Raw genomic sequence first — 25,298 nt, forward strand, 5'->3', positions numbered from 1 at the left:
GTTGATGGAGGCCAGTTGGGTTTACAAATTGGACGAATTTGAAAAAAGAGCATTGGACCGCACCCAAGTGGGTTTGTATGTGAACCCGTACATGTATATCTCAATTGCTGTTGCAGTCGCCATACGATGCACAGTATATATTTTTATACCCACCACCATAGGATAGTCATTCCGTTTGCAAAACATCGAAATATCAATTTCCGACCCTACAAAGTATCGGATTTCGGATCGTCGTAAAATTCTAAGACGATTTAACGATGTCCGTGTGTCTGTCCGTCCGTCCGTCTGTCCGTCTGTCCGTCCGTCTGCTGTAATCACTCTACAGCCTTCAAAAATTGAGACATTGAATTAAAATTTGGCACAGATACGTCTTTTTGATGCACGCTGGTTAAGTTCTTGAACGACCCAAATCGGACGATATTTGGATATAGCTGCCATATAGACCAATATGACGATAAAGGGTCTAAAGCCCATAAATGCTTTATTTTTTTATGCGATTTGAAATTTGGTTCAGATCGGACTGTAAATGCAAATGCATATTTCGCCCATGAACATTCCACTAAGGACAGGGGCAAACTACTCACCTATTAATGAGTGCAGTCCGATTCAAGTTTAAGCTCAATGATAAGGGGCCTCCTTTTTATAGCCGAGTCCGAACGACATGCCGCAGTGCGACACCTCTTTGAAGAGAAGCCTTACATGGCATAGTACCTCACAAATGTTGCCGGCATTAGGAGGGGAAAGCCACCTCTGACAATTTTTTATCCGATTTTGCTGAAATTTGAAACCGTGAATAGTTTTAGACCTCCCGATATCTGACCTAGATATGGTTCAGATCGGACTATATTTAGATATAGCTGCCACATAGACCGATCTGTCGATAAAGGGTCTAAAGCCCATAACAGGTTTATTTTTTATCCGATTTTGCTGAAACTTAAAACCGTGAGTAACTTTAGGCCTCGTAACATCCGACTCAAATATGTTTCAGATCGGACTATGTTTAGATATAGCTGCCACATAGACCGATCTGCCGATAAAGGGGCTGAAGCCCATAAATGCTATATTTTTATCCGATAAAAGCTTTTATCCATAAAAGTTTTATTTTTTATCCGATTTTGCTGAAACTTAAAACCGTGATTGGCTTTAGGCCTCGTAACATCCGACCCAAATTTGTTTTATTGTATATCAGACTATATTTGGATATAACTCCCTTATAGACCGATCTACCCACAAAGGGTCTGAAACCCATAAATGCTTTATTTTTTATCCGTTTTCTTTGAAATTTGAAAAGTGATCTATGACCAGTCCAGCACAGTGGGCCATTATGTTAAACTCAAATATAACTTTTGGGGCGAAATTTCTCCGAGCTGAAATATAATTTGAATATGGGGACTTCTGATTCTAAAAGCTCTTGGTTGGGGTTAATTCTGGTATTAGTTTGTATCACCTATCTATGACGAGTTCACTGCAATGCCGTTTTAAAAATGGCTCATATAGGTCTTGCAAAAATTTTTTTGTGGCATAGAGGTTTGAGGGCTTGGTTATTATTAAGCATTTTATAGTTGTAGATAAATTCTTTAGCAAAAGATTTTAGAATATCTTAGGTGAAAAAGTGCGAAAAATTTTTTTTTTATTTAAAATATAAAAGAAAATTAGTTAACAGTGCTCTGTTAATCACATAACATAGCTCTGTGAAAATGTCAGGTTTGTGTCTTGGCTAAGTTATATTTAAATTTATCTTCACGGACATGACAATCTGGGTACTTGGCTACCTGGGCTTACTCATGGCATGATTGTGGCAATTGGTCAGCGGGACGCTGAAGTAGGCGGATGAAACTTATGCGTGGTCATTAGTTCGGTGGCTTGTTGGCCTGAGGTACAAGTCCTGATGGCGTTTTTCGTAGTCACCTACAGTTTAGGGCTAATCCTGCAGGGGCTCTAAACACCGGGTGATAATAATGCGTCTACCAACGGACAGTGGTAGAAAATCGAATTTTTTTTCATTTTCATTTTAGATTAGATCTTTATTAAACAAAATTCAACTATATAAGTATAATATTCATTGCTTGTATTTTTTTTTTTTTTTTTTTTTTGATTAACTTTAATAAAGATAGTTAAACTTAGACAATGTTTTTTTTGCATTAAACGTCTGTCACATTTGTGTTTAGTTTAATTCTTGTATCAAATAGTGCCTATAATTCATTGCACATTTTATGTATTTAATCAAATTGCTCCAATCATCCTGTCGTTGTCCATTCAATATATTGATCATTTCATGATCAGCTAGTACTATTTTGCCAAAGTACAAAATTCGAAATTCTTTTAGCACTGGGCATACACCTACGAAATGTTGGATATTTTCGATAGCCCGCATATTACAAAGGTTACATAATTTAAGGTTATCTTCCACACCATATAAATTGCCGTTTAGGTTAAGCATTCCACCTCGCGCCTTTAGAATCCATATGATGTTATCTAACGGATTCTCATCTGTTATATATGAAAGCCCCTTATTATAGTCCAGATGTTTGTAAAACCGTTCTGTTGAGTTTTTATTTCGAATATTACCATAGATGTTTCTCAATTTTAAAGCCGTTAGCAGTTCAATGCTGAAAGTTTTCCATTGGACGAAAATATTCGGCAATTCAGGCCAATTGATGTTTAGATCTCTTGCTATATTTCTCAAATCTTTCACCCAAAACGAATTCCTTTCTATTAATGCTCTCGTTAGCATCTTTGGCAACCGATTATCATGGTAATGTAGTAAAACGTTATTTATATATTTCAAATGTAATCCCATCGTATATATATGGCTTTCTTCAGCAGCAGTTTCCAACATCAGTACATAATTTGGCGTATTTTTCGGCAGCCGTAAAATTTTTTTCATAAAAAAGCGTTGAAGTTTGTCTACTTCATCAAAATGTCTAAAGCCCCATATTTGAGATGCATAGCTCTGTATTGCTCTACAAACGGCTAAGTACACCTTCCATTTCATACGTAGACTGATTCGGTTCTCCTTCATTATGTGATTCCAGGTCGTATTAAGAGCAATCTTTGCTTGCAAATTTCTCTTTTCTACATGTTTTTGAAAACTCAGCTTTGGAGTAAAAATTACTCCCAAATAATTAAATTCAGAGGTAATTTTAATTTCTTCCCCTTTATACCACCACTTTTCGAGAGAGCTTAATCTTCCACCTCTTCTAAAAATTAGCATCTGCGATTTTGCCATATTGACTGAAAGGTTCCATTTTTTGCAATAGATTTCTAAGTTGTAAATCATGCTTTGCATTGTTTCTATATCATCAGAGATAATCACAATATCATCTGCGTATAGTAAAATCCTCAGATTAATACCATTACACTGCAGTCCTCCCTCCAGGCTATCATGCAAATCATTGATGTATAAAGCAAATAATAAGGGTGAGAGCAAACATCCCTGTTTTACGCCAGCCTTAGTTTGAAAATATGCGGACATTTCCTCCCCCGTCCATACAGCGTACTGTGTATTAGCGTATAAGTTCTCTACAAGCTTAGCAAATTTATAGGAGACACCCAGTTCAAATAATTTATAAATTAGGGCTTGTCTGGACACATTGTCAAAAGCAGCGGAAAAGTCTACAAAATATGCATAGACTTTCTTCTTTTCGTCTAGTTTAAGACTTACTATTGCAGACAAGTTGTATATATTATCGTATGAGGAGTAGCCTCGTCTAAATCCTGCTTGAAATTCATTCAAAACATTCTCAGATTCTACCCATTTCCATAAACGCTCGTTAAGAATCCCCATCATTATCTTTGCAATACAGTTTGAGAAAGCAATTCCTCTGTAATTATTGGGTTGTTCACAATTCCCTTTTTTATATATTGGATATATAATAGATTTACTAAATGACTCATCAACGCTTTCACCATCTAGTATCTTATTATACTTTGTTAACAATATATTCTGGAATTCATCCGTTGCATTCACAAAGAACTCATAAGGCACTCTATCCTCGCCTGGAGCTTTGTTGTTTTTCATCTTACGCAGTGTTTCTCTTAACTCAGCTATTGATATAGGTTCATCTAAATATTGGTTTAATCTAAAGGGAGGTGCATATTGAATAGGGGCAACAACTTGAATTGGATTTAATAGGTGCATAAAGTAGTTTTTAAATTCATCTGCCGTTACGTTACTGCCAATTTGAAATTTTTGATTTCGGACTTCCCTTATCCAACGCCACCATTCTTTCGAGTTATTTGCCGTGTGAATCTTTTCAATCACATTATGAAAATAGTTTTCTTGGCTATTTTTACAAATAATCTTATAATGTTTTTGAGCCTCTAAATATTTGTTTTTTTCTTCAATCTCACCAGTTTTTCTATATGTGTTTAACAACCTAAAGCACTTTTCTCGTGCTTTGTTGCATCTTGAATCATACCACTGTTGTTTCGGGACATAATTCTTCGAAGGCCGCTCAGCTTTCCCAACCGAAGCCTTTATCACTTCCGTTAAGTCGCTTAACTTTATACATTCCATGTTTCCAATTTTGTTTGTCTCAATCGACAATCTTTCTTGATATTCCCTTTTCCGGTTATCCATCCATTGAATTTTTGGTAAAAGATTCATGGTTTTTGTTTTGGGGGTAACTCCTTTGACTGCTATATTTATTATTATGGGCATATGATCAGACCAAGCCTTGTTATCAACCTTAAAAAGTTCCACATTATTTAAAAGTTCATGACATACTCCACATATATCTATAACTGATTCTCCAATTGTACTTATAAAAGTAAAGTTTCCAACTTCATCTCCTTTAGTTCTTCCGTTTAGAATTAGCATGTTATTATCAGTCATGAATTCTATTACTTGCCTTCCTTGGCGGTTGATTATCTTGTCTTTTGAATTTCTACTTTCTAGACCCGATTGAAAAGTCAAAATAAACGAATCATCAATCTCCTGTTTAAACTCTCCGATTCTGGCATTTAGATCTCCCATTACAATTGGGTTTACAACATCATTATATAGAAACAGGTTTGAGATACATTCAAATTGCATATCCCAACACGCTGGTCTGAAATAGGACGGTACTAATGTAAAACAAACCTCACTAGTTGCAATTTTAAGCAGGTTTGCTTCTTCAATCCTAAATGTATATGAAGATATTCCCATGCACTTCAATCGTGTGTTTACGCCGAGTATAAGACCTCCTGTTGCTCTACCATATCTGCTAAAACGCTTTGCTGCTTCAAAATTCAAAGTAAATCCTTGAAAATATTTTTTTACAGACTCGTATTTATCTTCAGTTAAATGTGTTTCGATTAGTATAAATATGTCATGGGTTTTTATGTACTCAAAGAATGATGGGTAAATATATTTGTTTTCCAATCCATTTACATTGTATGAAATAATAGATATGTGTGTAGTAACTTGATTTTTTTCGTTGTTGATTGATAATGAATTATTTGATTTCAGTTTTTTGATTCCATTAGATTCCCGCTTAGATGAATTGTCAGCTCTTTAATTTGTTCGCCATATATTTTTTCCAGTTCATCAATTCCATCATATTTGCCTGCAACCAGTTTAAAATTATTATTCAGCATGAACCATTTATCCTTAACTCTCATTCTGTCTTCCCTTACAACAATTTTATGGTCTTTATTTATTGCTAGAAGCTTCCGTTTAATATCCAAAAGTTTTTTCTTCTTTTGTTGTTTTATTGGCTCCATATCTCTCTCAATAGTTATTCTTGTATTAGCTAATTTTTTCGTGTTCCTCAGCACTTCATTAACTGCTTCTTGATTTTCTAATTCGACTAAAGCAGACATCATATTATATCGTTCATAGATCTTTCTTACATTTACTATTTTTAGTTTGATCCCCATGTCATTTTGTATTAAATTTTGTACTGCTTTATAAATTGATTTATTTGTGGGGAGACCCCTTATAAATAATTTAGTACATTTGATTTGAGATTTTAACCAGTTTATTTGTCTTTTAACTTCATTATTTTCTCTAGTAACTTCGTCTAGCTTTTGTTTAAGCTCGAGGTTTTCATTTTGCAGTGAATTTATCAGTGTACTAACCGAGGTAATCTCTTTCCTAATCTCTTCGATATCGTCCTTTGTTGGAAGATTTTTTAGTTTTTCATCGAGGTTGGAATTTATAGTGTTTTTAATAATGGAAATAAGGTCTGTTGTTTCAATATTCATTTTTTTAATAGTTTGTTTCTTTTCCGGTGAAGTTTCAGATAATTTCCTCTTGGGTGTATGAATATTGGGTGTATGACTATTGTTATCCATCCGTTTCGATAACAGTTTATACGATAAAATCGAATAATCGCAATAGGCCAGTTACAACAGAAATTATGTGATCAAATTGTTGGCATATTTTTAGGCGCGAAATAAGTTCCAAATAAAAGGTTGTAAAATACCATATGGTTCCACAATTACAATGTAATCGATTACGATATAATAGACTTACGAACAGCAGGTTTGAGGAAAGAGCGCAGCTGATGTTTGTTGAATGCTTATTGTAGTACTAGTTGGGCTGGAGTACTTCCAATGAATTTCTAACTCATTCCGCGAATAATTGGATTAAATTAATGTGAAATTGCTGCTTAACCTCCGATTGTTTTACTTTGCCTTCTTCGTCATTGAATATATACGGTACACGGATCCAAATTTCAGTAAAAACGGTTTGCGAGATTTATTCTATCGCTTTTAACATGCGAAATAGTTGGAGCTGCACAAAAAAACAACCGGCTTCTTTGAAGGTTATGTATATGTCCTTCGAATTAAAACTAGTAAAAAACAAGTAAGAGCGTGCTAAGTTCGGCCGGGCTCTCCTCTGTCGAGTTCTTTGCGCAATATCCCTTTTTAGGCAAACAAAGAATAATGAGTATGGACGGAGGACGAGGAGCTATATCAAGCTATAGCCCGATTCGGGGCTCAAGAAGCAAAATGGGGAGATCGGTTTATATGGGAGCTGTGTCAAGCTATAGATCGATTCAGACCATATTGCACACGTATGTTGAAGGCCATGGGAGAAGCTGTTGTACAAAATTTGTGCCAAATCGGATGAGAATTGCGCTCTCTAGAGACTCAAGAACTCAAGATCCCAGATCGGTTTATATGGCAGCTATATCAAGGTATGGACTGATTTGGACCATACTTCGCATAAATGTTGGAAGCGATACCAAAACACCACGTGCAAAATTACAGCCAAATCGGATAGGAATTGCGTCTTCTAAAAGATCAAGAAGTCAAGCCCCAAGATCGGTTAATATAGCAGCTATAGCAGGTTATGGACCGTTTTGAACCATACCTAGTACAGTTTTTGGAAGTGATATCAAAACACTACGTGCAAAATTTCAGTCAAATCGGATAAGAATTGCGCCCTCAAGAAGTCAAGAACCGATATCGGTTTATATGGCAGCTATATCAGGTTATGGACCGATTTGAACCATACTTGTTGGAAGTGATATCAAAACACTATGTGCCCAATTTCATTTAAATCGGATAAGAATTCCGCCTTCTAAAAGCTCAAGAATTCAAGACCTAAGGTCGGTTTATATGGCAGCTATACCAGGTTATGGACCGATTTGAACCATACTTCGCACAGTTGTTGGAAGTAATACCATAACACCACGTGCAAAATTACAGCCAAATCGGATAGGAATTGCGCCTCTAAAAGCTCAAGAGTCATGACCCAAGATCGGTTTTTATAGCAGCTATATCAGGTTATGGACCGATTTGAACCATACTTCGCACAGTTGTTGGAATTGATATCAAAACACTATGTGCAAAATTTCAGTCAAATTGGATGAGAATTGCGCCCTCTAGAGGCTGAAGAAGTCAAGACCCAAGATCGGTGTATCGATTTGACCCATTTACCATCTTAACCGACCTACGCCAATAAGTAGCTTATGTGCAAAATTTCAAGCGGATAGCCCTACTCCTTCAAAAGTAAGCGTGCTTTCGACAGATAGACGGACGGACATGGCTAGTTCGACTTAAAATGTCACGACGATCAAGAATATATATACTTTATGGGGTCTTAGACGCATATTTCGAGGTGTTACAAACAGAATGACGAAATTAGTATACCCTGATCCTATGGTGGAGTGTATAATATGCCTTGTGAGAACTGGAAGAGATATCTCTTTGAAATAAAATTTTGAAAATCGGACCTCTGTGCTACGCCTCCATACTCAGTCATGCTAGCTACGGCTGAGCACCAATTCCATCCCACGTTCTTTGGATGTGATCTCCCCCTTCGTTAGAAGGGGAGCACCATCTAAAACTTCTTGCGATGTCTAGGTCACTGCACCAGGTTGATCGTATGCAACACCACACCGAGCAAAAGCTGTTCTTCCTGCTATTTTAGGTGCAAACCACAGCCACCACGTTGCTCACAACTGGGGCCTCACCATATTCCGGTTGGAATCCAAGGTTCAAGGGCTTCTGACTACCTTGATGCAGGATTAAGGGCTCTGGTTTGACCATGTAGTTCAAATACTTGCAGCTGAACTCTAAACAGTTCCGAACTGGTCACTTTCTGTTCGTCCTAGAGGAATAAAATTTCATGTAATGGCCAATTGAAGTTAGAAGAAGAAGTAAGGAAGAGCCCGTAGAAGCAGCTTAAATTGTTGTTCGATTTGACAGAATATTTGTACGGAGTATTCTCTTATGACTTTCAACATCGGAGGTAAGTATGGTCCCATCCGGGGCCTTACCTTATATAGTAGCTCCAGTATAAACCTGTCTCCCTATTTGACATCGTGAGCCCTTAGTAGTCGCCATTGTTATCCGATTTGGCTGAAATTTTGCACTTAGTGTTCTGTTGCGACATCCAACAACTGTGCAAAGTACGGTTCAAGTTTCTCTATATCTGATATAATGGGTTGCCCAAAAAGTAATTGCGGATTTTTTAAAAGAAAGTAAATGCATTTTTAATAAAACTTAGAATGAACTTTAATCAAATATACTTTTTAAAATTTTTTTTCTAAAGCAAGCTAAAAGTAACAGCTGATAACTGACAGAAGAAATAATGCAACTACAGAGTCACAAGCTGTGAAAAAATTTGTCAACGCCGACTGTATGAAAATCCGCAATTACTTTTTGGGCAACCCAATAGCTTCCATATAAAATGATTTCTAGATCTTCAAGGACTAGAGTCACTAGGAGCTTAAATTTTTGCATGATTTCACAGAAAATAAGCACTTGGCGTTCAACTAATTGCATACGTAAAAATTTTTTGCAGAATATATGGTGATGGACTCCCAGGATTTGACCTGTGTTTTGTTTTTAATAATGATAAACATTGGTAGGCATTTTTCGAATATTCGTTTAATGAAAATGTTTTTAAGAAATAAATTCTATTTAATTTTTCATTAAACCAGCATTCATTCCTTTTTGAGTTACACCTTCTTCCCAACTTATAGCCTTACACTGCATTCCTTATAATTTATTGCTTCACACCTTACATAGGTCATGCTTGTGTCCTTACCCCAGTCTTGTTCAAATATTTCGCACCTTAGCCCAAGCTAACCCATCTCCCACCCCAATGCCATTTCTCATTTTTATGGATTTTAGTACTTTGCCTAAGTTTCTTCCACAAAATGTCATCAGGATTTTTATTGCAGTTGAATCAGGAAGTGGCCATTATACGAGTATCAAATTCTCTAACCAAGTTTCCGCAGACCATGAAGTGACTGAAGTACAGGGCCATCTTTGGGGAATCGACGTATAGATGTTTATTGTCAAATTGGGTGGGAAACTGTAAAAGTGAGTTTTATTGACCAAACAAAAATAAAATGTTATAAAAATCGATTTAATATACAAAAGCACACGCACCAACACACACACACATAAACATAAACAAACCCACCCACGCATACATACATTAAACAGTTGTTTGAAGTCTGGTGGTATGGCAGAGACATTGTTTGGAAAGAAAAAAACTTTTTTTTTTGGGTGGAGTGAATCGTGAAGAATTTGTCTTGGCATTGGTGTTGGGGTGTCGTTGGCGGTCTTGGCGTTAAGGTTAAGTGTTAAGATTAATGTTAAACACAAGTAATGTGTTTTCGTTTTGTCACCCCAAAACAGTTGTTATTCTTAAAGTGGGAGGCATAGCTGGAGCTGAAGGAGGAGGTGGAGGTGGAGGATATACGTCAACAAAAACAACATTAACATAGCAACAAAAAGAAATTAGAATTTTTGGGATGATTTGCTTAACAGGACAAAGCCATCCATCCATCTATCCATTTAGGCAGCCATCCATCCATCTCCTAACAAGCACTGCTTGTCGTCTGATATCGTTAGCAGGAGCCAGGAATTTTTAGGGAAGTAGATAAACTTTGGTATTTTATTTCATTTCGGGCTTTCTTGGGCATTACAAAGTTTTGGCCAGTGTTGCCATTTTTAGAATATCGCAATTATTTACAAATTATTATCAATTTTTGGGAAAAATTTTCCGCAAAAATTTGATTCGTTAGCAAAATTAAGTTTTAAGGAAATTTTTAAGGAAATTCAAATTATGAGGATTTTTTAAAAGAGCTAAATAAAAAACATTTTTCCATGAACATTCCATTAAGGAAAAGGGCCAAACTTCTCACATATCAATGACCTGTTTTTTTATGCCGTTTAAGAAAGGCGTACCGCTTAACGACAACACACCACTTGTCAGAGAAGTTTTAATGTTCTTGAAGTAGTTAACTCTAACTAGCAGAGACACAAACCCTCATATCTAGCATCTCTCTGTTACGAGATTAGTAACAACTTAACAGAAAAGATCTAAAAATAAAATCAAAAAAATAATGAAAAAACAACAAAAATACCACTAACAGAACCACATCCATTTAAAATTTTTTAAGAAAGGAAGGAAGCTCTCGATGCCTAGGATCTACATCAAAAAGCAGAATATTCAAAAAGGCCACAGTATTTAAGATATATGGCACATGTCATAGCGACTGGATGGTGTGAGTAGAGTGTTGTGACAAAGGTGAAAGTGAAATTGACGTTTTTTGGGTAAATTTCTTGGAGTATTTGTTTTGACCAGTTGAGACAGGTTAGACAGAGGAGTGTTTTTGACTATGCAGAGGAGGATTTTTGAAGGTGATGGTTAAGAGAAGATGGGGTGTGTACCAAGGGGGGTGTCTTCGGACGATGCGATTATTACCGATTTCTCGGTGGCCCATGCTGGACGGGAGGCTAGGATGAGGAAGGAGTCAATGGAGTTGTTGTCCAGTGAGAGTGGTGGGGAGGAGAGCAAACGCCTTAAGCTGAGTTCACCTAGTGTGCCGGTGCGAAGGAGAAAGTGGTGCAGCTGGTGTGGTTCATGGCGCTAGTATTTGTGCCAGTACGGTGGTTGTTGGCGTTGCTGCGGTTGGTGGCGTTGCTGCGGTTGGTGGCGTTGCTGCGGTTGGTGGCGTTGCTGCGGTTGGTGGCGTTGCTGCGGTTGGTGGCGTTGCTGCGGTTGGTGGCGTTGCTGCGGTTGGTGGCGTTGCCAGGGGAGATGACGTTGATGGGGCTTTGATTCTGAGGAAGGCAGGGCGGGAGAGTAGGGCTCGCAGGCGGATGTTTGCACCCTTGACGAAGTATGGAGTCACTGTTGGGGGAGGTAAAGGAGGTGACCGAAGCCTTGGTGGAGTCGGTACATGAGGCAGGTGTTAGTGGTGCTGTGGATAGGAACGCTATCTCGTATGCTGGACAGTATGAGAAGCTCCTCATGCGCCTTATGCTGGATAACGAGGCGTTGAAGGCGAAGTTGTTTGCATACGAGTCAATGACTGCTCGCGGCGCAATGGTGAGTGTAGGTAGCGTAGGCGGGCGCTGTCGCTGCCATCCCGTCTGTGCCGGCTGGGGAAGCATGGGGGAGATGAAAAAGGTGACCGATGCCTTGGTGGAGACTGTACATGAGGCAGGTGTTAGTTATGCTGTGGCTAGGAGGGTTATCCAGTACGCTGGACAGTATGGGGAGCTTCTCATGAGCCTTATGCTGGATAACGAGATGTTTAAGAGGAATTTGTGTGCATACGAGTCGATGGCTGCTCGCGGCGCGTTGGTGGGTAGGGGCAGCGTGGGTGGGCGCTGTCGCTGCCATCCCGTCTTTGCCGTCTGCGAAGCCGGTGGAGACGTGGTCGGTGTTGGTGAAAGGCAATGGGAAGGCGGTGAAAACTTCTGCGGAGGTCGTCAAGAAGGTGATGGAGGAGGTGACCTCCACACTTGGTGTGGGTTCTCGGGGTTCGTCCGACTCGTGACGGCGGAGTGCATGCTGTTATAACTCCTGATGAGTTCCAGAGGCAGAGCTGCAGGAGTCGATGAGAGAGGACGTTTTCCGTTGGTCGATTCGATTTGCTTCTGCACCTTGGAAGCCTGAGGGCGACGCTGTCAACGTCACCCAGGAGTTTACTCCGAGGGTGACGTATATATTGTGTGAGGTGGGAGCGTATGTGAAGTGGCCTAAGTCACCGCCCGTATGCAGGATGAGGACTTCACATGCCGCCGTTGCATGGGTTTCGATGTCTGCCGGCGTTGTGGATTGGGTGAACACGTGGCTTCGGTCTGTCCGAACCCCGTTCATTGCAGGAATTGCAAGAATTGATTATCTTTTGCGGCCTGTCCGATTTATGCTGCTTTGGCGGCTAGGACGAACGCTATGTATTAAGGATCGTCATGGGGATTAAATTTTAATCAATTGCCAGAGGTCTAGAGCGATTACGCAGGAGTTAGGTCATGTCATGCGCAGCACTGATTGCTCGGTCGCGCTGGTACAGGAACTGTATGTAGTGGATGGTAGTGTTGCAGAATTGCGGGGGGGTGTGAGTCTTTACTGACAACGGGGGTGACTCAGCGATAATTGTAGATGACAGCGACTTTGACTGTACGGTGGTAAGCTATAGCGATCCAAGTGCTGCAAGGATCGAGACGTGAACTGTGACTTGTATATGGGAAGTTTTAGGGAGAATACAGCAGCATTGCCTATAGACGACTTTAGGGCTCTGACCATACATGACCAAATTGATAAGGTAGACAAATGGATGATCACGATGAATGATGTGCTCCTTGGCAGACGTCGAAAGGCGATACCAAGTAAGGTCAAGTGGTGGACCCGTAATCTGGAAACTATGCGGTGGAACGTCAGACGTCTGAGGAAGCGATTCCAAAGAGCCAGAACTTCCAATGCTGAGGATCTTGTCTCATGCCGAAATGACTACCTTAGCAATTTGAGGACGTACAAGCAACTATTGATTAGGTGTGAGGAAGATCACTTTAGGAGATTTGTACAGGACAACAGAGATGATCCATGGGACTGACATGGACTGTATGACTGGACAGATGTGTAAAAGCATCTGGAAGGCTATGCTTGACCATTTCGATTTGATCCTCACACGATGTGTCGAAGTGGACTATTTCCCTCGTACGTGGAAGTGTGCTCGAGTCGTACTCCTTCTGAAATCGTCCGATCGAATGAGGAGCAATTCAATATCGTATCGGGGCATCAGTTCCTTGTCCATTTGGAACGGGTGAAGAAAAAGATCACTGGAGTAGCTGAATGGTTAAGCGAGTTGTGAGAAGTTATTGGGTCTTAGTCGTCGCGCTGTTCGGTCCATATATGGTGGTCTACTTGTGGCTTGCGCATCTTATGGATAGCCTGTATGACATGGAGTTACTGCGACAATCTTAGGACGAAAGAAGACCCTCTCTTGTCAGAGGGTGGCAATGCTGGCTTGCTTGCCTGTGTGTAGGAATGTTTCGACAGATACACTACAGGAAGTGCTTGGCGCACCCCCGCTTGATTTACTCGTGAGAACCATGGCCGTTCTGTATAGTATGAAAAAGGGAATTCGATTAGTGCGTGAGGATTGGCTCACTGCTTCTGAGCTGGCAGATGGGGATGTTAGGATGTTAGATGGAAAACTAGATGGACGAACAATGACAATGGTCGCGTGACTTACGAATTTATTCGTGACGCGACGTTCGTACGACACCACGCGGACTTTGGCTCCGGCCTAAGTCTGGGCTTCATACTGATGAAACACGGCTTCTTTAATGCATTTTTGCATCAGAGGAACTTGTGCGCGACTGATTTGTGCGACTGTGGGAGACCTGAGGACTGGAGGCATGTACTGACAGAATGCCCGTAGTATGCAAACATTAGAGATTTAAACGCAATGGGGATTAGCGAGGCGGTATGGGATTTTAGTAGGGACCTTAAAGACGAGACAATTGTTGCAAGGATGGCTACCTTTTCCCGGGAAGTACTTCTTAGGACACAAGTACTTCTTAGGAGACGGACAAGACTTAGTGGAGGTATGAAAACACGCTTGTTATTCATGACGAGATGTTGCTGTACTGGTGCGATTGAGTGATTTGGTGCCGCGCATGGCATGGCCTGACACCTGCCTTGCCCATGTTGATGCTGCCGCGTTTGCCCATCGTTGTTTCCCGTAGCTTTTATGGTCGTTTTCGGTCATCCGTGAGACATTCGAGATTTAGACGCCATGGGGATTAGTGAGGTGGTGTGGAATTTAAGTTGGGACCTTGAAGACGAGACGACTATTGCCAGGCTGACCACCTTTTCACGGGAAGTATTTCTTAGGAGACGGGCAAGACTTAGTTGAGGCATGAATACACGCTAGTTATCAATGACGAGGTGTTGATGAACTGGTGCAACCGAGTGATTTGGTGCCGCGCATGACATGGCCTGACACCTGCCTTGCCCAAGTTGATGCTGTGGCGTTTGCTCATCGTTGTTTCCCGTAGCTTTTGTGGTCGTTTTCGGTCATCCGTGAGGCCACCCTCACGCGTTGATTGTTGAGTGCCATGTTGGAGCGGATGTGTGTGGTGTAGCCCGTGAGGGCTGCCGTGTCCTGTTTATGTTTGTGTATATCGTCCTGATATATGTTGTTTTGGTGCATACTTTCATATGCTGGCTTTAGGTCGGCTAAGGGCGATTTCTTTCTTCCAGGTGACCAATCCGGAACTGTTTAGGGTTCAACTGGTAGAAATCATTTAAGGCTACGAAGTCTGACCGCAGACTTTAATCTGGTACCATGGGTGTCAGGAGCCTCTGGAACTTCGGTCTTAGCCTGGCAATGGTGAGGCGCCAGTGGGGAGCAACGTGTTGGCTGTGGTTTGTACCCAAATTGCGGGTAGAACATAAGCTCGGCGTGGAGTTGCGTTTTCCATCGGGTGCCTTGACCCATAGATCGGAAGGAGCTTTGGTCAGTGCTTCGCTCCTAAGCAAGGAGTTGCACACGTCCAAATACGTGGGATCAAATTAGTACTAATGTGTGGGTTACCACATGTGGGGGCGTTGATAGACGCATTGTATTCACCCTTGGGCCACGCAGGCTTGAGCCTTGATGGCAGGCATCTGCGTTAAACACCACATTCGTGTCCTTAAAGATCTAGCCAAAATGTGATACTGAGAGCTGTATAAAAATGTAGTCAGAACCCTTGAGTTTTCAGAAGTTCTAATCAGTAAAAGCAGCTCCAAGCTTCAGCCCGTACACACTTGACATTTTTTGTTTGCTTCATTGGCATCACTGCTCCTGGTCACCCTAAACCATGAAAAGTTTCCATACGTGAGTGGGTGTTTCCAGGCCTTTTTTTTTTTTTTGTTTGATTATTTTTCCAAAATTGTTTTTGTATCAACAATGCCAGCTGGCTGATGGCGATGTTGCTGATGCTACCGATGATGATGATGATGGCAATGGTGATGTTGGTGACAAAAGTCATTAAATTAAGGTTATTAAATTTTTGGCGAATTGCATAAGTTTTAAAGAGCCCCCCTTTTTCCCCCCAGATCATTTTGCTGTTGGCCCCAAATGATGCGTTGTCATAAACAAGCAAATAACTTTTTAATGTGTTATTTGTAGCTTTGAAAATAAGTTTATTTTGGTCCAAGTAGTAAATTGCTTTCTGATCTTCTAAAATGTTTTTGTATTTTCTTGTTTTTTTTCGAGTTTGATTTTATTACCGAATTTCATTTTGGTTATTTTATGTTTTCAGATACCACATTGATGGATGGTAGACCATTTCGTGCAGATATTTTCTGGTTAATGTGGTAAGTTGCTATTTTTATGAACTTTTGCCCAATATTATGGCCTATGTTTAATAATGTGCTTATTATGGGGGGGGGGGGCTATTATGGATAAGTCCAAAAAAGGGTTTAATGTCATTTTTGTGATATTAACTGAAAATATGCAAATAAATCATTATCTATGATATCAAAAAGTTTTTATTGCAATTTTGCAAAAATGTCAAACATAAAACATTTTAGAGACTCGTTGGATAATTTTTATAACATTTTATGATTTTTATCAAAGGCAGCATTTAATCAACACTATTTGTTTTTGATAGATAATGGTCCGCAATGAAATTAATGAAAATGGTCATAAACGTAGCACATAAAAAACTTTCTCTCCATAGATATAGCGAAGGCATTTTCTTATACAGGGGCTCTGTGTAACTAGAAAAATGTAACAAAAAAAAAAAAACAGAAAAGCGGGTAAAATTAGAATGCAGACTTACAAACTACGAGGTTTGCCTTTTATATTTCGGGATTAGAGAAAACAAAAACAAATATTACCCATTAAAAATCGCTTTATTGTTTTTCAACACACCCAGTCATCGGCGGATATTCCAACCTCTGTGCACTGTGGCCATCCTGTGGATAAGATTATAAATATATGGATGCTTTATAGGGCTTTACAGGGCTGAACTTTGGATACCTGCCACCTCTTATTATATGTCAACCACCCTTCGTCACAATACGGTAAAAATTCCATTTATTTATGAACCTAAATATTGTCCGATCTCTACCGTATCCAGAAGGGCTATTTAAAAGTTTAACCCAACTCATTTTACCAAATTCATCAGCTAAAAAATACACCTTTTATGTGGCTAAGAACTTAAATCGGGAGATCGGTATGTGTATGTGGCATCTATATCCAAATATAGACCGATCTGAACCATGTAGGGCTAGGATGTTGAAGACTTTAACAGGGGTCACTGTGCCCAATTTCGATCTTGTCCATACTCTGGGCTACCGTAACCCATTGTGCATAATTTATGGACCCTAAACCTTAACTCGGGTGTTCGGTCTATATGGCAACTTCATTCAAATGTGAAACAATCTGGGACATAATGAAAAGGAATGTCGAAGAGCCTAACTTACTTACTTGAATTGGCCATGACAGAACATTTGCTCCACTAGCCGAACGTAGAATAGCGTTTCAAGCGCCTCGATCTTCTGCGCTCATTTTATAATCTCTAACACTAAGTTTCGAGGTGTCTCCCATCACTTGATTTTTCCATCGGGCTTTTGGTCGTCCCGGTTTTAGTGTACCCGGTTGATTCGTGTAACTATGCTATCGTCGTCATATAGCTCGTGGTTCATACGACGCCTATTAACGCAAAGCGGCCAATATATTTTACGAAGAGTCTTTCTCACAAATACTTCAAGCACTGCCTCATCTGGCTTCACAAGTACCCATGCTTCAGAATCATATAACAACACGGATAGTATCAGTGTCTGGTATAGTGTAATCTTCGTCTGTCGAGAGGTGGCCTTGTTTCTAAACTGCCTACTTAGTCCAAAGTAGCATCTGTTTGCCAGTATTATTCTTCGCTTTATGTCAAAACTGGTGTCATTCGTTTCGGTTACGGCAGTGTCGAGGTAAATAAAGTTACTGCCTATCTCAACGTTGAGGTTCCCAACTTTCTGCTCGGTTGTATAAGGCGTTTTGGGTGTGGAAACCATCCTTTTCGTTTTATTTCCAATTATTGTCAGACCATTTTTACTGACTCTCTTTTGATTCTTTCAAAGGCTGCAGTTACTACTTCCAATGACCGACCTAGGATGTCGATGTCGTCGCCATAGGCGAGTAGTATGTGTTCTCTTGTGATTAGTGTGCCAATTCACATCTGCATCTCGTATAATCTTCTCCAGCAGGATATTAAAGAGATCACACGATAGGCTGTCTCCTTGTCTGAAACCTCGTCTGGTATGGAATGGTTCGGAGAAATTCTTTCCTACTCTAACTGAGGAAAGCGTATCAGCAAGTGCCATTCTGCAGGGTCTTATTAATTTTGCAGGGATACCAAACTCAGACATAGCTTGAAATACCTTTGAACGTAAAGGGGTATCGAAAGAGTCCTTGTAGTCAACAAAGAGTTGGTAGGTATTGATTTGTCCTTCTCTGGTCTTTTCCAGGATTTGGCGCAGTGTGAATATCTGGTCCTGGGTGGATTTACCAGGTCTAAAGCCACATGGATAGGGCCCAATTAGCTCATTGACTTTAGGTTTTAATCTTTAATACAGTATTCACACGATGGGAAGGAGACTTGTTCCTCCGTAGTTGGCACATTCCATCTTGTCTCTTTTCTTGTGTACGGGACATAGAATGCTGAGGCTCCAATTATCGGGTATGCGTTCTTCTGGCGAGATCGCGCAGATAAGCTGATGCATACGCCTTATCAGCGTGTCGTTGCCGGTCTTAAATAGTTCAGCGGGTAATCGTCGGCTCCTGCTGCCTTGTTATTTTTCTGTCGGGTCATTGTTACTTGGACCTCATACTGACTCGGAGGTAAACATTCTGTACCATCATCAGGGATTGATTCTGCAGTATCCTCTTCGCCGCCAATTCGATTCAAGTTTCAAGTTCAATGACAAGGGGCCTTCTTTTTATAGGCGAGTCCGAACGGTAAGCCGCAGTGCAACACCTCTTTTGAGGAGAAGTGTTTACATGGCATAGTACCTCAAAAATGTCGTCAGCATAAGGAGGGAATAACCAGCGCTACGGTGCCTCCAAAGCCATCGGTTTGTTGTTAAATTCTTTGGTAGAATTTCCGGACTTCATTCTCCTGTATATCTTAATCCGCTTGTACTCGGGCCTTTTTATTTCCTTTTGCTTTCTGCGGAATAGACGCTTCTCAAAATTTGCAAATTTTGACCATGAACATTCCACTGAGGAACAGGGGCAAACTTCTCACATATCAATGACTGCAGTCTGATTCAAGTTTAAGCTCAATTATAAGGGGCCTCTTTTTTATAGCCGAGTCCGAACGGCGTGGCGCTGTGCGATACCTCTTTTAGAGAGAAGTTTTACATGGCATAGTACCTCACAAATGTTGCCAGCATTAGGAGGGAAAACCACCGCTGAAAATTTTTTCTGATAGTCTCGCCTGGATTCAAACCCAGGCGTTCAGCGTCTAGGCGGACATGCTTACCTCTGCGCTACGGTCGCCTCCTTTTTTCCCGATACCTCTCCTTTGTCCGGCGCCTTGCTACTGATTGCCTCATTCTTTGTTTCGGTAGCATCTCGACAGTCTCGATCGTACAATGGGTTTCTTGGGGGAGGCTTCCGGTACCCAAGAACGGATTTCGAGGGATTTTCCATGAAGTGGGCAATAGTTTGCCACTGCGCCACTATATCATTGGAACAAGGAGTGCTTTCATCAAGCAGTTGGATCAGTCGAGTGGAGTCTACCTTTGCCAACTGTTGTGTTTGCAGCTTTTTAATGTCGAGCTTTCGTGCAGTTTCAGATCATACTTTCCTCGCCATGCTCAAACGGGTGCGAACCTTTGCTGCACCAAGGTATTGATCCGAACCTATCATCGCTCGACGGATCGATCGTAAATCTAACACACTGGCTGAATACATTCCATCTATCACAACGTGATCAATTTGGTTCCTCGTTGTTGTTGTTGTTGTAGCAGTGTGGTATACACTGTGGCGGCAACCCTTGCCGATGAGGAACTCCATCGGGTCAATCCGGTACGTACAACCGGCTGTCATGGGATTGCCACACGGTGGTTCCTCGTGTTTTGATCGGGTGACAGCCATGCGGCATTGTGAATATTTTTATGTTGAAATCTGATGCTATTAACTATCATGTTTTTGCTGCGGCGAAATCTATCACCCTCAACCCAATACCAATTTGCCCATGAACATTCCATTAAGGAACTGGGGCAAACTTCTCACAAATCAATGACTACTGTCCGACTCAATTTTGAGCTCAATGATAAGGGACCTCCTTTTTATTGCCAAGACCGAACGGCGTGCCGCAGAGCGACACCTCTTTGGGAAGAAGTTTTTACTTGGAAAAGTACATCACAAATGTCACCAGCATTAGGAGGGTATAACCACAGCTGAAAAATTTTCTGATGGTCCTGCCAAGAGTCAAGCCCAAGCGTTAGCGTCATAGGCGGACATGCTAACCTCTGGGCTACGATGACCTCCAACCATCAACCCATTACAGGACCTCATCTCGTGGAGGCTAAACTTTCCGATTGTTGGACCAAAAATGTCTTCCTTCCCTATCTTCGCATTTAAATCTCCCAGAACAATTTTTATATCATGGGCGGGGCAGCGGTCATATTCTCTCTCGTAGAAAATATGCTTGGTCTGCTCGTCTTTGTCTTCCGTCGGAGCATGAGCACAAATAAGGCTGATGTTGAAGAATTTGGCTTTTATACGGATTGTGGCTATCCTCTCATCCACCGGAGTAAAGCTGGATACAAGGTGTTTCAGTCTCCGACTAACCACAAATCCACAGCCAAATTCATGCCTCGTGTTATGGCAGCTATAGTATAGCTCGTCACCGTTTGGTGTTGTGTTGACGCCATTCCCAGTCCATCGAACTTCTTGTAAGGCGGTAATATCCGCCTTGTACTTCTTTGATACATCCGCCAGCACGTATACTGCACCTTCTCTATAAAGAGTGCGAACATTCCAGGTGCTTATCCGCAAATCAAGGTCCTTTTTCGTTTGCGTGGGTCGTCAAGGTTTGGGGGTCCGTTTTTATTATTCCTTTGTTTCTCATAGCAGTTCTCATAGTTTTCCGGGGGCGGGTTATTGGCCCAGCGCCCCAACCGCATGGGTTTTGTGGAATTGCACACGTATCCCTCGTCGTGACGAGCCGCTTGCTCCAAGATCCGACGCTCGGCTCCAGCCGCCCCTAACCTGGGAGCAGACGCTAATGTTGGCCATTGGTTATTTGAAGGTGCCAATAACTCGCCTTGTCATCCAGAGCATCATTGGCACTCAGTGCCACCTGACTCCTCACTGAGAAGAATTTGCAGCTACCCCGATATTAATTCTTGAGACCTTGGAAGCCGCAATCAATTCCTGATTTGACTGTTACCAAATAATTGAACTTTAAACAGAACTAATGAAACCATTTTTACTTTAGAGGAATCCATCGTGGAGGGGACCCAAAATTCTGCCGGGCCGATTTTTGCACGTTTTTGCTTTCACAGTTTTTTTTTAACTCTTTGATTATGCTTTTAAAAACCCACCACCGTAGGATAGGGGGTACATTCATTTAGTCATTCCGGTTGTTCCGTCCGTCTGTTGTAATCACTCTATAGGCTTCAAAAATTGAGATATTGAGCTGAAATTTGGCAAAGATACGTCTTTTTGATGCACTCTGGTTAAGTTATTGAATGGGCCAAATAGGATGATACTTGGATATAGCTCTATATGGGCCGATTTTCCGTTAAAGGGTCTAATGCCCATACAAACTTTATTTTTCATACGATTTTGCTGAAATTTGAAACAGTGAGTAGCTTAAGGCCTCGCGACAACTGACCCAAATATGGTTCAGATCGGACTATATTTAGATATAGCTGCCATATAGACCGATCTGCCGATAAAGGTTCTGAAGCCCACAAAAGCTTTATTTATTGCCCAATTTCGCTGAAATTTGAAACAGTGGGTTATTTTAAACCTCCCGACATCTGACTTAAGTATGGTTCAGATCGTACAATATATAGATATAGCCGCCATATAGACCGATCTCCCGATAAAGAGTCGGAAGCCAATAAAAGCTTTATTTTTTCACCGATTTCGCTGAAATTTGAAACAGTGAGTAGTTTCAGGCCTCTCAATTTCGAACCTAAATATGGTTCAGATCGGACTATATTTAGATATAGCTGCCATATAGACCGATCTGCCGATAAAGGGTCTGAAGCCCACAAAAGCTTTATTTATTGCCCAATTTCGCTGAAATTTAAAACATTGAGAAGTTTTAGGCCTACCACCATCTGACCCAAATATGGTTCAGATCGGACTATATTTAGATATAGCTGCCATATAGACCGATCTGCCGATAAAGGGTCTGAAGACTATAAAAGCTTTATTTATTACTCGATTTCCCTGAAATTTGCAACAGTGGGTTATTTTAAGCCTCCCAATATCTGGCCAAAATATGGTTCAGATCGGACTATATTTAGACATAGCTGCCATATTAACCGATCTCCCGACAAAGTGTCTGAAGCCCATAAAAATCCTATTTATTACCCGATTTCGCTGAAATTTTAAACAGTGGGTAGTTTTAGGTCTCCCGACATCCGCCCCATCAATGCCTGTGCCTTATTTGGGTGCATAAGTTATCCAATTTGCATTGGATTGTGACAAAATTGGGTTTACATATATACCCGAGGTGTTGGGTATCCAAAGTTCGGCCCGGCCGAACTTAATGCCTTTTTACTTGTTCTTAACTCTTTGATTATGCTGTTTTTGCTGTTTTATTCGTGTTCACATTTCAAACTGACAAAACTGTATACTTTGTATATGAAATATGTTTTCCTATGCGTCTATTCATTACTCTCTTGTTTTTACTTGCCTTCACAAACCCCAAGTCAAAGTTGGCTAGGCCCATATCATCCCTTTGATTAAAAAAAAAGATACCCATAGAATAAAAACTTTTGATATTTCATTATCTCACCATGTTTAATTGAAGGGCATAATTTCTTTATAAGGCTTATGTCATTTAATACAATTTTCTCTATGATGACATATTCTATCGCCATTAATTACTGTGCTGACATTAATAACCGCTTTAATGAACAGTTTAAAACTTTTTTGTGTGTTGTTTTGGGCATTTAACACTTGCCTCCCCGCGTTACTCATTAACAGACATAACGAGCAGACTGGACCCAGGACTACAAAGGGCAAAAGAGCATCGAGGTTTCGTAGTGAATTCAAGGCAAGACCTTAAGGTCACTTACACCACCCATCACTCTGTCAAATATTTTAAACTCATTTTTTATCCCCTCTTCCTTGGTTTGTCACAAGGTTTTCACCAACTGGCTGGTGGCTGGCAGACTAACGGACTGACTGTCTCGTTGGTAAAAATTCCCAACTAAAAGAAAAAACCTCTTAATTATGGCTAACTAAATGTCCTGTATAATTTATTAACTTACAAACAGTGTAACACAGTAGAAAGAGTTACTCTAAAGCATCATAAGGAAGGGGATAAAATAAACAAAAGTCAATGGAATAAGGGCGGGGGGAATGAAAGAAGGAAAGAGCGAGAGAACGAGAGAAGGCATTATTCAAAAATGTGTTGACTCTTCTCCAAATTTAATGATAACAACTCAACATAACCACCACAACCTCAAACCAGCATACAAAACCTCATGCTGACACACACACACACACACAAACACACTCGTCCAGTCACAAGCGTGTAATAAACCTTAAGCCCTGTCGACTACACAAACAACATAGTCCGTTGAAGGTTATCAACCACACAGAAAAAAAGGATAGTTTTAAATTTCACCAAAGAAACCGAATACAGTTGCAGACCTTTAACTTTTACATGGGGCAAAACCACCTGAGGAACATGACAACTCGTAAACAAGAATGAGTCAATAAACTTGATTAGAAGTCGTTGTCCTTTAGACCTGAATTTCTTAAAATTATAAAATTTATGAATATCGAGTTGAGGTTTTACGACAATTTGTGTCATAAACTGAAATAAAATTCTATAAGGCGAAATATTGTTGTAATTTGGAAGGCGGTCATGAGTTGATGGGAAAAATGATACAGACAACAAATTGATGTTATCTATGGGCAAACTGACAAACACTACAAGGCATAAAGTTACACTAAAATTTGAAAAATTGAAAAAATGAAATAAGATATGGACATATAAAGTGGGAAAAAACTATAAAACAAACAGGTAAGGAGGGCTAAAGCCGACCATTTGATACCCTACACCACCTTGGGTATGCATTCAAATCCAAAATCAGTATCTATTGTGGGAGAGGAAATTGCTGTGAAAATTTTGGGAAAATAGAAAATGCCATTGCATAGGCCTTTAAAATGAAAATCATGGCAGCTAAATAAAAAAAATATATATATCCGTATCTCGGAATAGGTACTACCTATTTTGAAAAAAAAAAAAAAATGTTAAAGCCTTTTTGAGTAGGCTAGAAATGGACTCCAAAGACTCAACATCTGCGGTGGTGGCGTCAGACCGTAGCGTGTGGTTCTCTCCTCCTATAGGTATGGGTGCCTTGGCACTTGAAGTCGAGAGTAATGCTTCAAGCGCACAACTAGTCGTCAGACTAATTAATAAGGAAGAGACGGATAAACCAGAGGAAAGCAGAGTTCGACCCCAGCCTTTAAGTAAAGATGGCGTTTCTGACTCGAATTCACACAGCAACTGTGTCAATGAAGCAGTGAGATTTAGGCATTGGGATGACGGCAAAAGTGAACTTTGCTAAGCTCACAAGCAGGCCGAAAAAGCGATCCGGTGCACGACGAAGGAGGCAGAAGAATATGTACCGGCAGCGTAATCGGGCGAAAGTGCAGGATGCTGGAACGGATAGAACAGACATTCCAAGCACTTCTACGGCAGATGGAAAAAGAATCAGATCTCCCGGGGAGCATAACACTGCTAAAATGCTGAAGAAGACAAAGAGCTCCCCGCTTTCAAGTACTCTGGGAAAACCAAGCCAGCCATCCCGCAATGGTGACTCCAGACAGTGTCCTGCGGAGGTAGACAAAGTTGGAACAGGAACGAAGGAAGCGCGCACGGCCCCTGAGCCTTCTTGGAGGACTGTAACTTCCAAAGTACTCTGGCAAAACCAAGCCATCCATCCCACAATGGAGACTCCAGACAGTGTTCTGCGGAGGTAGACAAAGTTGGAACAGGAACGAAGGAAGCTCGCAAGGCCCCTGAGCCTTCATGGAGGACTGTGACTTCCAAAAGGAGCCCACAGCCATCACGGAAGGGGAATATGGACGCCCTCTTACGCCTGAGTGGCAAGGAAGCACAACAGAGATGAGCTGACTTATACAGTCATTAATATCGGCTGTGCCTTCGGTAGGGTTCCACCAGATCATCGATCCCAAGTGGAGGATCTGCTTAACTAGCGGATTTTCGAATATGTGTGGAACTCTCTAGAGGGTCCACCCATACAAATGATGAGCTGCGAGTTAAGAGGGGGACATCTTTACGCTGCGTTTTGCGTCGGCGGAATGTATTGATACCGTCAAACAGCTCGTCAGAGG

General features: G+C 40.8%; 2 protein-coding genes and 1 long non-coding RNA gene across 4 annotated transcripts in view; 1 reads left to right on the top strand and 2 right to left on the bottom strand.

The window, feature by feature from the left end:
* LOC106080881 (basic-leucine zipper transcription factor A) overlaps window positions 1-25,298 on the bottom strand; it is a 433,190-nt gene that overhangs the window by 137,199 nt on the left and 270,693 nt on the right. The window lies entirely within an intron of this gene.
* Window positions 4,927-6,400, bottom strand: LOC131996708 (uncharacterized). Its single transcript, XM_059366479.1, has 2 exons — window positions 5,623-6,400; window positions 4,927-5,552 (listed from the first exon to the last, which is right to left on the bottom strand). Exons 1-2 carry the CDS (start codon window positions 6,280-6,282, stop codon window positions 5,493-5,495), a joined length of 720 nt encoding a protein of 239 aa, XP_059222462.1. The 5' UTR covers window positions 6,283-6,400; the 3' UTR covers window positions 4,927-5,492.
* Window positions 15,998-25,298, top strand: part of LOC131996710 (uncharacterized) — a 329,687-nt gene continuing 320,386 nt past the window's right edge. The window contains exon 1 of the long non-coding RNA XR_009397943.1: window positions 15,998-16,054. This is a non-coding gene — a long non-coding RNA (uncharacterized LOC131996710). The remainder of the gene's footprint in view (window positions 16,055-25,298) is intronic.

The sequence above is a fragment of the Stomoxys calcitrans genome, chromosome 4 (genome assembly GCF_963082655.1).
Source record: "Stomoxys calcitrans chromosome 4, idStoCalc2.1, whole genome shotgun sequence".
NCBI lineage: Eukaryota > Metazoa > Arthropoda > Insecta > Diptera > Muscidae > Stomoxys > Stomoxys calcitrans.